Genomic DNA, 13,301 nt, shown 5'->3' on the forward strand with positions numbered 1-13,301 from the left:
AACTTCACTGACTTGAAACCTAAGCTGTTCTCACTACTTTGCATGTTTATTTTTCCACTTTCTTATTTTCATTAATTAAGAAGAATACAATACACAAAAATACTCAGTTGCGTAACTACTGTGTAAAAATGGTGACACTAAGAATCAGCATCACTGAGCAATGGCTCCAAAAGTTTTTCATCCACTATGTTCAAGTCTTCACACAGCAGGACAAGCAGATCAGAAGTTTTGCCATATAACATACAAAGGGTAATCCACTTGAAAGTTGAAAGTACAGAAGTATGTCCATCAAGAACCAGACGCATAATCCATGCTAACAAATGAGAACACTAACAAACCAAGTGTGAGAATATTTTTTAAAAACTACTAACAAACTACTGAAAGTCAATGGTCAGCCTAAAGGGTAGTCAACCACAATAGGACAAAACAAAAACAGTGAAAGTCTAAGTTACAAGACATTAAAAAGCAGCTGAAGTCAACCTCTCCAAAATGAGATGCCATCCTTATTTTGAAACATGGATTCTCATCAGGGTTGTCAATAAGCTCAGGCCTGGCAAATGGTAATCATGTCCACACATTAAAGAATAGTATTAATAGGTGTGTGATGGAGAATGCACTACTTAATATTTATATCCGCACACTGTTTGTTAACAGCAGTATCCTCAGCAGAAAACTGTTTAATTATCAGCTCATTTATTTTTGTCTTTAAAAAGAGACATTTGGTAAATTTGATAAAACAGCTAAAATGAATGTTGACAGGTGTGGAAATGAGGTCACACTCAGCAAACTATGTTTTTAAAACATAAAGTCTCATACAGTGTCAGAAACAGTTATCTTTTTACTTTATTACAAAAATGATATTTAAATCAGCTTATTTGTGACTTAAAAGAATACTTACAGGAAGGGATGATAAACTGTGGTTCTGTGTTTCCAGCATATCCTAGTTTTGTATATCTACAAAACAAAAAGGAAAATTTTAAGGATTTCCCTAGTATCTTAGCAATTATGAATTTTATTTCTCACATTTCCATTTGCTATGAAGATTCCACTGTGAGTAAATATACAAAATCCCATAGCTCAAGGCATTTAAACTTCCCTACTTTCCAAAGTCATACCAAAATTATACCCAAAGCTTTTTTTGTTTGTTTTAAGATTTATTTATTTACTCATGAAAGACACAGAGAGAGAGAAGCAGACCCCCTGCAAGGAGCCCGATGCAGGACTCCAGTCCCAAATCCTGGGATCACACCCTGAGCCAAAGGCATAGGCTCAAGTGCTGAGCCACCCAGCAGTCCCTACCCACAGCTTTTAACAAGAAATTCCACTTCTAGAAACTGATCCTGCAGGAAAATTCACTCATATGTGAAATAACATAACAAAACTATTTGCTACAATCTTACTTATAACAGCAAGAGACTTAAAGTAACTTAATAAAAATGAAATGAGAAACCAAATATGCTAAATTTATACTGTTGTATGATGTAGCTATTAAAAAGATTGAAAAAACTCTTTATGCACTAATGCAGAACTATCTCCAAAGTGTGTTAACTGAACAAAGTAAGTAACAGAACAATTGTTTCAAGTATGCTATATTTGTACAGAAGTAAGGGAGAGGGATAAGGACATACAAAATATATTTGACTGTACAGGCACAGAGCATCTCTGGAAGAATATAAAGCTATCAGTAATTCTGCTTGTCTCCAGGGAGGGAACTAGGTAGGTGACAGGAAGGGGTAACAAGGAGATTTTTTTACTGCTTATTTTTTTCATACCATTTGAATGAATTACTACTATTCAAAATAAGTAATTTTTAAAGGTTTTGCCACAGTGAATTCAGCCTCTATTCTTACAATAACAAAATAATGGCAACAATGATTATCAGGAACTATAAAAGCTAATAAGCTTTTTAGTAAGTTCCATGTTGTGGGCTGCATAGAAGATAGGTGGACTTTTTCTATGGTTATGCATGAAAACCTATTAAATATGAGCAGGCTTTAAAGAGAAAGTAACAACATTTTATATTATTCCATATTCAAACTCACTGCTAAACAGCAGGCAGGTGAACTGCTGTGAAATTCTTAGATTCTAATAATATCTGCAAATTTTTTACTAATTAAAAAGCTCTCTTTAGGAGATATTTTAGTCCCAAAACTAAGTTCAAAAACTAAGAATGCGGGATCCCTGGGTGGCGCAGCGGTTTGGCGCTTGTCTTTGGCCCAGGGCGCGATCCTGGAGACCCGGGATCGAATCCCACATCAGGCTCCCGGTGCATGGAGCCTGCTTCTCCCTCTGCCTATGTCTCTGCCTCTCTCTCTCTCTCTGTGACTATCATAAATAAATAAAAATTAAAAAAAAAAAAAAAAAAAAAACTAAGAATGCCAAATATGCTAAATTGTTAAAAAAAATAAGGAGAAAACATAAACGGATCCAAATGTGATATGCTCTGACTAAACCTCTTCCAAGATTCCCCACTGCCCACATTTAAAAAATAAACAAAACTTTGCAAGGCATACAAAAGAGCTCCTTTAATATTTGGCTTCTGACCACCCTTCCCAGAAGCCTTGACACACTACAGGAGTCTCCCTAACCATAGAACTGCTCACAGTTTCTGGACAGACCAACTCATTTCATGCCAGGAGCCAATATTAACACTGTTAATATTAACACTGTTCCAACTACAGAAGATGTTCTCCTCTCAGTGCTGAATGCATTACCCACTGAAAAATTCAAGTATCAATGTCTCTATATGAAAACTTTTTTTAACCTTCCAACAGTATACTTTGGAACTGACATATCTTATTACAACAAAGACTTATAAAAAGCAAGACAATCTAAAACTGAGCCACATCACCCTAAAAGTCTACTCTCTAACACTTACTGGAAGGATAAATACCTAATTATTTCATCTAATCCCTCCACTTTTTTTTTTTTTTACCATTAGTCACCATAGCAGTTCAAGTCATTATACACAAAACCTAACAGAACAGAATTGCCTTACTTCTAATTCTATGACCCCTACAAATAGAATAATCTCTCGAAAAATCACTGCCTAACTCAGAAATCTTGAAATGAAGCTGTACTGCCTACAAGATTAAGTACAAACTTATTCCCATTTCTATAAAATGATTCGTTGTTAGTAATTCCTAAAGTCCCTTTCAGATAAAATATATATATATATATATAATTCTGATGCCTTCAGCTGAATATTAAGGTACTTCACAATAAGCCCCAATTAAAGTTTTTAAGTGTCTTCCATCATTTGCTTCCATGAACTCAGCTCAAAGCACAATGCACTTATTACTCACTTTCCTCTAAATGACTTGCAATTTCCCCATCACATGTTATCTGTGCTTACATTGCACCCTCTCAAAAAGCTCTCACCACAACTTAGAGGACTCCTCCATGAAGTCCTTCCTGATCATTTTAATTATTTGTCATTCAATAAACTCTATTTCAACAACCACTCTATACAAGCCTGTGGTTATTTTCATGCACATACACACCACCTCCCAAATATAGGCAGTCAGATATTTGAAGTAGTAACCGTATTACAGTAGAAATTCCCTCAATGAAACCTCCATTTATCAAGTTCACCAGATTAATCAATACTCCATCCCTGATCAAAATCAAATTTCCTAGGTAGCATATTCAGCAAACACTTACTTCCAGAACAAACCCCAAAATTAGAATCTAATGAATACAGAAGAGTCATATCATAATCAAAACAAATGTGCTTTTCCCAAAAGACAAAAATAACTACCTAGAGTATATCGATTACATGGATATACCACAACATTTCATCATTTCTACTATAAATATAGTAGAAATAGCCAAACAAATTTCTAATTTTGGGAGGGAAACAGCCAAATATATTTACCAATGTTCTACTGCCCTGGATTTAAAACTTAACTAAGATTTGGAGCATTTAGGTGGCTCAGTCAGTTGAGCAGCTGCCTTCAGGTCAGGTCATGATCCCAAGGTACTGGGATTAAGTCCCACGTGGGGGTGGGGGGTGTCCCTGCTTTGCAGGGAGCCAGCTTATCCCAATATCTATCTATCTATCTATCTATCTATCTATCTATCTATATCTGTCAAATACATAAAATCTTTAAAGAAAATTTAAAAATTAAAGTTTTTTAAAAATAAAATTTAAATAAGATCTCAAAGAAACAAAATCATCTGGATACACTGGATACAAACTGCTAAACTGTAGTATTTGATGATTTTCCAATTTTAAGAACTATGAAGGGAAATGTCCCACTTTACTGACCCTTAAAAATGGTGGTTAGCCTCTAAAAATTAACTTGGCTCCTAGCTTGAACAGAAATGCTTGTGGTATAGTATAGAATACAATCTTAAAAAAAGAGAACGTCCTATCCTAAAATCTAGAAATGATTTCTTGAGTTGGATTGAACTCAAAAAAAGTCACACTTTCTCTAGTGGAGTGAGAACCAAATGATAATAAAGGATATGACTCTTCAAAATCATTCTCTTGGGGTGCCTGGGTGGCTCAGTCAGTTAAGGGCTTGACTCTTGGTTTCATCTCAGGTCATGATATTATGGTCAAGGGATCAAGTCCCACACTGGGCTCTGTGTTCAGCAGGGAGTCTGCTTGAAGATTCTCTCTCCCTCTCTGCCCCCACCCTCATGTGTGCATGCTCTCTCTCTAAAAAAATAAATCTTTAAAACCACTCTCTTATACTATTAGCAAACTTTAAAAACTGTTTTTTAAAACTGAGCTTTGAAAATACTCAAAAAAATTAACAAAATCAAAGTTCAGAAAGTATACAGAAAAAAGTAACAAAAATTTTAGAAAATAAGGACTACAGAACTCTGAAACTTAAAAAAGATATGTACTGTTCATATAAAAAACATTTTAATGTTTCTATGTGAGCAGAGAAGTATTTACATAGGGTAAGGAGGAGAGATGAGAGATATAGAGTCTAGGAAGACCTAAAGAAACTATTGAGCTGAGTTATAGGAAGAGCTAAAACAGTACATTAAACACACACAAAAAATGGTAATTCTGAAGAACATGTAAGAATAAACAGGAAAAGATTTGGGTATAGCTATAAGAGATTTGCTTATATTAAACTTTACTTAAACTTTCTTTATATAAGAAAAACGACAAATGATTAGTAAAGACATTAAGTACCAAATTTGTTTAAAACTTTCAAATTAAAGTTTTTCAAATATAAAGTAGCTTCCACTAACCTAACTTAATTCTGTCAGATTTTACACCTGAAATGGCTAATTTGATTAATACATTTTTATAGTGCAGTCTCAAAATTCTTGATAGTTATCACAGAGAAGTTGTACAAGTAGATGACAGAAGAGTTTCTCTCACTTTTTCTGACTTAACTCCTTTTTCTCAATTAGTTGGCATTTGATAACTTGAACTCTCTATAACTTAAGGATGTGTTCACTGTATTTAAACTAAAAGTTCTTTGTTTTCATTGACACACACAAATTCAGATTTTATAATAATGCAAATAGATTTCAAATCAATCTAACTTTTTCATACTAAGACTTTCTTAAACTATACATACAAAACAAAACAAAACAAAACAAAACAAAAAACATACATATAAGTTCCAGTTCAGGAAAATGAAAAAGTTCTTAAGATGGAGGTGACAGTTGTAATACAACGTGAATATAATTATGCCATTAAGCTGTATACCTAACAATGTTCTTATGTTGTGTATATTTTATCACAATTTTTTAAAAAACTAAACTGCAGCTACCTGGAAAAAATTCAACTGGGCATATATCATATATGGTAAAGTAATATAAATCTAAATGCATCAAAGATTAAAAAGGAAGAAATGTTAAACATAAACTTTAAAAGAAAATATAGGGTAATTTATTTATAACCCTAGAGTAGAAGAGGCTTTCTAACTATAATTTAAAATCCAGACATTAAACACTGAAGAAGATATTTCAACTATGTAAAAATTAAAAACTTCTTCACAAAAACATACCAAAGTAGCCAAAAGGGAAAAAAAAAAACTGTCTTGTTCTCAAAGATAAAGAATTAGTCCCCCTAATATATATATATATATATACATATATATATATATATATATATATATGAGATACCCAATGGCGATGATAAGGAGAAGAGGGAAATAAAGAGGAAAAGGAAGAAAAGAGAAGGAAAAGACAAAAGACAGTAGCCATTTGAAGAAAGAAATAAAAATGGCTATAAATGAAAAGGTGCTTAACTTCTCGGGGTTACAAAAAATACAGATTAAAAGTACACAGAGGTAATATTCATAACGCTCACAGTTGGAATGCAAAATGATAGTTATTTTGGAAAACGCTCAAACATTCACTTACCATATGACCCAGCAATTCTACTTCTAGGTACATATCCAAAAATAAAAAAATAGAAACATATGTCCACATAAAGATGTGTGCACATTTGTTCAAAACAGCATTATTCATAATGGCCCAAAACTGTGAGCAAAACATGTTCATCAACAAGAAAATAGATAAACAAGGATGATATATTCACATAAACCAAAATTATTCCACACATGAAAAATTTTAAAATGTAAACCATTCTCCAAGGAAAAGTATTCAATAGAAGACAAAATGACCCAAATATTATAATTATCATAGAATGGAAAGCAGCTCTATCACAATGAAATAAAAATGCACTTGTAATGACTAATAACATAATAAACATCACCAGAAACTCTAAAACTATATAAAGAACAAATGAAATTCTAAAACCAAACAATGCAATATCAGATATAAAAAAAATGGATGAACTAAACAACATTACACAGGTAACAGCAGAAATACTCAGTGAACCTGAAGACAGATCAGTAGAAATTATATAATCTGAAAAAAGAGGAGGGAAAACAAAACCAAGAGACATGAAGAAAAACTTTTTATGTCAATCGTAAACAGAAATTTACATTTATATGTAAAATAAAAATAAAAATTATACATCAAGAACAATTCTACTGCACAATGCTAGAACATGAATACATTTTTTTCTTCTGGAAGGTGACAAAAGAAAACAATAAATTGTGACTGTCTCCAGATAGCAAAATGAAGAAAAGGGGAAATTTTGTTTTCTAAATTTACACTATTCTGTCTTAAATGATCTAACCATACATGTTACTTCAGGTAAAAGAATTTTTGAACTAATAACATTTGCCCATTATTAAAATTTTAATAAATAACACGGAAAAAATACTAATATAAACTTCCCAGCATGCCTATATCCCCTAGCTGCCTAGTTGCCATCCCAAGAGTAAATCACTTACATATACCAGAGATAATTCATTCATCAACATGCATATGTATTAGTCTGATTTAAAACATGTCACTGAGTTATCTGGGCAGTCGAATTATGAATCTACTTAACTTCTTTATACTTCCCTATATTTAAAAAGAAAGTATCATTTTCTAAATAGTTTTTAGAAAGCCATCATAAAATGAAAAAGGCAAAGCTATCCTACCTAAGGTTTATGAAACTCATATGCACAATACAGTATTTTGGAAAACTAAAGCAAAATTTTCCTTTGTGACCCAAGGCACCCCTATACAGTACTATACAGGGAGGAAAACCTTCCCTGCACAATGCAGCAATGAAAAAACTCTCCAATGCTGATTTTGGCCAGCAAGGATGGAAAGGGAATCAGAAATGGCTTAGAGAAGGGAACATAGTAGAGAATTCAAAAAGCACTTTTGAAGTTATCAAAGACTTGGTGACTAAGAAGAATAGTAGTGGAAATATAATAAAGTTACAAGACAGTAATCACCTGCACTGGGAGAAATGAATGGCAAAAAACAAATGAGATTTATGTAAGAAATGGTTGGTCTATCATGATCCTAACTGCCTCTAGGGTAGGTGAAAGTAGATTTAGGAATAGTTATCAGTAACACACTCTCGCTCTTAAAAAGTAATGAAACAAATATGATAAAATGTTAGCAGGCAATAATTCTGATAAATTAGGACTATCTATTCCATGATTCATTTTACTTTTCTAAAAGGAAAGAATTCTTTTAAGGAAAGAATGTTTTCAAGTAGTAAAACCAGTTATGCTAGTTAAAAACATTAGCATCCCTTATGTTGGATATTATTTTTAACTCTGCTGGATATTTTTTTAATTCTGCGAATTCAAGTTTTACTTATTAAAAGCATGTAGTTGACGGAGTACTTTTACTTAATATAATGTTTCATATTTCTTTTTGTTTTGAGGAACATCTCATAGCAAAAAGTTACTTGAATATTCCCATACATTGATACTGAAACACTAAATAGGGACAAAATCTTAAAAAAAAAAAAATACAGTTCAAAATGAACTGGAATAAAAAGCTACAAAAAAATCATTCTAGAAAAGAACAAACATATATTGAAGTTATTACAGTAAATACGGTTAATAACCCTACAGCCTATGTAAGGGATAAACAGCACTAGAATTTTAACTTTCCATATTTCCACAATCTTAAACTATGGTTTAATGGACATATAAGACCCTCAAACTTTAGGATGGAAAGAACCTTAATAATCTAGTCCAATCCATTTTTGAAAATTTCTTGGCATTCACAACTGCTAAAGCTTAAAGAATTCTACCTCAATATGACCAACTTCCACCTTTACTGTATCATCAAAGTATAGATTAAGCCTAATTATCAAATTTTAAATGGAAATGGAATTTGTAAACTTCCACTAAAAATGGAAGTTTACAAATGAATCCCACTGTTTAATAACTTCTACAACACCCCAATTTTCAGCTTAGGTACAGTTTTCTTTGTACTTCTAGTGTTAGAAACTTTTAGAATACCGTGGTGAATTCACAGAGAATATTGGCTATAAAGATAATTAGCAATTATTTGAAGAGCATTTCCAATGCTCTTCTCGTTAAAGTCAGTGTTTAAAGTGACACAAAAAAAATACTAAAACTGTTGTGTGGAAGAAACTGGACTCCTTTGTGTCAATAGAAATGACATTCTCCCAGTCCTTTTAGGTCTAAATCTTAAAAGCTAACTCCTTTTCACTAATGGGGAAGAAAGAATATGGACCTTTAGAATCAAAAAGTCATGAGTGAAATATTTGTTCCACCATTAACTAAAAATGATCAGACACTTCATTCCTAATTCATAAGGAATAAAACTGACTCCACAAGACTGTTACGAGGATTAAGAAAAGATAACAGTAGATGACACTAAGTATTCAGTAAACCCCTTCACCCCCAGGCCATTTGCCTTTATCCAGGAGCCAGCCGCCTTTTACTTCTCTACCCATCCCTATAATTATTCTTTCAAAGACTCGGGTTTTCCCAACCTCTTTGCTAGTACAGGAGTCTTACTATCCATCACCTGAAGATGTAGATTTCCGTTTATATGAAATGACCACAACAGCCAAATCCATAAAGACAGGAAGTCAATTAGTAGCTCTCAGGGCTGAAGGCAGGGAGAATGGAGCACTGTTAGTGGGTATGAGATTCTTTTGGGGTTGATGAAAATATTCTACAGTTGATTGTGGAGATGGTTGCATGAACTTGCAAATTATACACTTTGAAAAGGAAATTTTACGGTATGTGAATCATCTCAATAGACCTGCTTTAAGACAGAATAAAACACGAAACTCAGACTTATACTAAGTTTAATTTTTATGAATCTCCTACTTAATGATCTACACAACGTACTGCTAATCAAATCAATTCTAAATGAGTGTTTCCCATCTAAAATCCTTCCAAAATAACGCAAGATATAAATAAATAAAATTAACTACCTGCTGTCCCACAGCTCCAATAGGGTCAATTCCAAGTAGGGCAATCTCCTAACTGGTAGCCTTCCTCAAATATTTTGAAATTCCTGCCTGACTTCCCTTCATCAATAGAATATTTATTGAGCATTATTAAATACTATGCATAAGGCCATAACTTGGAGAGAGAGTGAACAAAAAAGACATCTTGCCATCATAAAGCTTCCAATTTAGCTTCCGTTAACAAAGTTTCCCTTCTCTGCCATCTATCATATCCTACTTATGCTTTTCCAAGAGTCTGAACAAGTTCAGCTCCTTCATAAATCATCCTCCAAATACAACAGCCTTTATTTATCTCCCAAATTAAATACTAATATGCCATCTTTAGTTACTTCACATAGTTTCATCTCTGGAACTAAATTGTGAGCCTAAACAATAAAATATGCCATAGCTTTCTGTATATACCATAGGATTCAGCATAGAACTGAGAATTCAAACAGTGAACTAATAAGTAGTTGATTACTTGCAGTACCTTTTTATAGTCATTTTAACTATAGCTGCCATTGTTACTGTATGTCAATTATTTTGCTATGTGCTTTACATTATCCCTAATTGTTAACAAAACCATGCAAAACAGATGTTTACATTTTAGAAAACAGCAGCTCACAGAAGAAACCACTGCAAAGAAATACTGAAGCTAGATATAAACTCAAGTTAATCTATCAGCTTGCAAAGTCAAGGTCTTTTGTACTTTACCGTCTCCTTTAAAAATAAGTAGGGTTGTTTGTTTGTTTGTTTTTTACAAAACAAGGTTTATTTAGAAGCAGGAATGCTGTCCAGTATACAGTACAAACTCCGGGGATCAACAAGCCTGGGAACCGCGGCCCCCCCCCAGGGAGGGTCTCCTTCGGGGTCAGAGCTGCCCTGGGAGAGCGGCGAGGCCTGAGGTCGTCCCGGGGCAGCCACTGCCTCGGAGGCGGGGGGCAGGGCCCGGGCAGGGGCAGGGGCAGGGCCCGGGGCAGCTGGACATCGGACTCCAAGGGAATCCTGGTTTCTGGGAAGCTTTCTCTTCATGGTACTGGCTGGACTCGCCTACCGTCCAGGAGCTCAGATCCAAGTTCAGCCCCGAGTCCAGTGGAATTTTCAACAAGAGATCCAAGTACCCGGGACCCAGCTGGCTTGTCCAGGAGCACCCCACCCCACCCCACGCCCGTTCCTTCCAGAATTCGGTCAAGGCCACACAAGTCCATCCGTCTATCTGTGCTCTGCAGGACTCCGGGTGCGTGTCTGGGGGAAGCCGGCTGACCCTTTAACGGGAAACTACTTATTCCAAAACAAACCAGAGAAAAAACTAACAGTATAGTTTATCATGCTAGTTATGTGATCTGTGGCAAGTAATTTACACTCTGTGTCCATTTCATTCATTAAAGACAATAACCATACCAACCTCACACAATTTAGGTATCGAATGAACACATGTAAAGCAATTAGAACAGTGCCTGGCACACAGTATGCACTATATAACTGTTGGTTATCATTTTTATCATCATAAATTACCATAATGAGGTCACCAAATATACTTCCTACTCTCATAAACTTGTTTTGTTTCCTCCCACTGTTCTCTGACCTGGTATACTAGTCTTATTTCTGCCTATTAATCCTTGAGTCATCCTTAAAGACCTAATTCAGTTATTATCTCTACCAGGAAGCCTTTTTTCATCATCCCAGGTGAAATTAAGTTTTCCTTCACCTATCGTTCCAAAAAGTTTCATTTACACCTGCCAGAGCATTTACCATATTGTTATTATTATGTACATGTGATCTTCCTAAAGGCAAGCACCATTTCCTAATCACCCTTATATTCCCCACAACAAAAGTACGCATTCCCACAGATGCTTACTAGAGTTACTGAAAACCAATTTTTCCAACTACCAACAAAAGAGATGCAAAAGCTACTCCTTGCCTACTACCTTTTGGTTAATAACTAAATATAGACAGTCCATCACCTTCTGAAGAAGAGGGAAAAAATGAGTGCAGCTCAAATTCTGGTTTACTGTGAAAAAAAAAAAAAAGCTTATCGTATCACTGCATTTATCAAGTAGGTCCTACTTTCCAAATATTACATAATCCCAAAATTACTAGACTGTTAATGCCTCTGTTCAAATGAAAAATCCCATACTATTCACACCATCATTAATTACTCCTTTAAAAAACTGTTCTTAATTCACACATTTAGATTGAACATTATGTGGAACTCACAGGGTTTTTGCACTTTTGGAAAAGAATGTGTTAATTCAAACAACTAGTTATTAAAGAAAGATCAAGCAGTTATCAAAACAAATTAAGGAAAAGAAAAATGGGCAACATACTCGCCCACCCTCATCCTTCTTCTGACAGTGGACATTAACTTTTTCTGCCAGATCAAATTCCCACTCCCACTCTGATGAAAATCTACCAAGGATTAAGTCTTTGCAGAACACAAAAACCTTACATCCCTTTATAGAAGGAGGAACCTGATACTGACACATTCTACTCCTGCCATCTCCTACATATGACATGATTTATATCTAACCAATCTGAGCTCAGGTCAGATTTTTGAATCCTGACTAACTACAAGACGAAGATATATTTTAGAACTCATATTGCTACCATCTAGTTGCAGCATCCTGCAGACTTCCTGCAACATGACTTTGAAAACAGACTGTTGCTGCCTGGTCTCTCCTTCTCTCCGCTTTTTTCTGGAGCCTGGTTCTCCAGCCTTCCCATCAATTTTGTGATCACACCATATTCTTTCTTTTTTTTTTTTTTAAGACTTTATTTATTTATTCATGAGAGACAGAGGGGGAGGGGGAGAGAGAGAGAGAGAGAGAGAGAGAGAGAGAGAGAGAGAGAGGCAGAGACACAGGCAGAGGGAGCCTGTCGTGGGACTCGATCCCAGGTCTCCAGGATCACACCCTGAGCTGCAGGCGGCGCTAAACCGCTGCACCACCCGGGCTGCCCCACACCATATTCTTTCAATAATTACTTTTTTGGTTCATATTACTTATTTTTGTTGTTTGCATCCAAAATTTCTCACTTATATAACCACAAGATACATTTCTCTGGTTTCTACTTCTAATAGAATCTTCCTATCAATTTAAAATTGTTTCACTATGAAACAAAGTTTTGTTTTGCTTTGCTTTTAAAATAACTTTCCTGACAAGGCAACCTGAAACAGGTAAAGCAGGCCCCTTTGAAATGCATTTTGGAAGCACTAAAATTCTCAACTAGTCTATTATCTGAATAACAATTTAATCAAGAAAAGAAAAAAAAAAAGGTCTCTTTGTGACTTCCACCCTTTTTGATTAGTATGAAGCAAAATTTTAAATACTCTGAAACAGAAAACATGAGCTTCTAAAACTGTGTACTTTTTAGATAAAATGCATCAAAATTCATCCTATACTCTAGAGATAACAATCTGTTTAATTCTATTTTAGGAAAAAAAAAATTACTTTCTGGTAACCCGTGTGTTTGGGTTCTCAACTATTTTCAGACTCAAATACCAAATATTAAGTACTCAGCCTTAATAAAAAAT

At 34.5% G+C, this 13,301-nt stretch overlaps 1 protein-coding gene across 1 annotated transcript in view; it reads right to left on the minus strand.

Moving 5' to 3' along the window:
- Nucleotides 1–13,301, minus strand: part of ACTR3 (actin related protein 3) — a 56,419-nt gene that overhangs the window by 33,250 nt on the left and 9,868 nt on the right. The window contains exon 2 of the mRNA XM_041739660.1: nucleotides 899–954. Within this exon, the coding sequence (XP_041595594.1) occupies nucleotides 899–954 (56 nt within the window). The remainder of the gene's footprint in view (nucleotides 1–898; nucleotides 955–13,301) is intronic.

The sequence above is a fragment of the Vulpes lagopus genome, chromosome 24, assembly GCF_018345385.1.
Source record: "Vulpes lagopus strain Blue_001 chromosome 24, ASM1834538v1, whole genome shotgun sequence".
Taxonomy (NCBI): Eukaryota; Metazoa; Chordata; class Mammalia; order Carnivora; family Canidae; genus Vulpes; species Vulpes lagopus.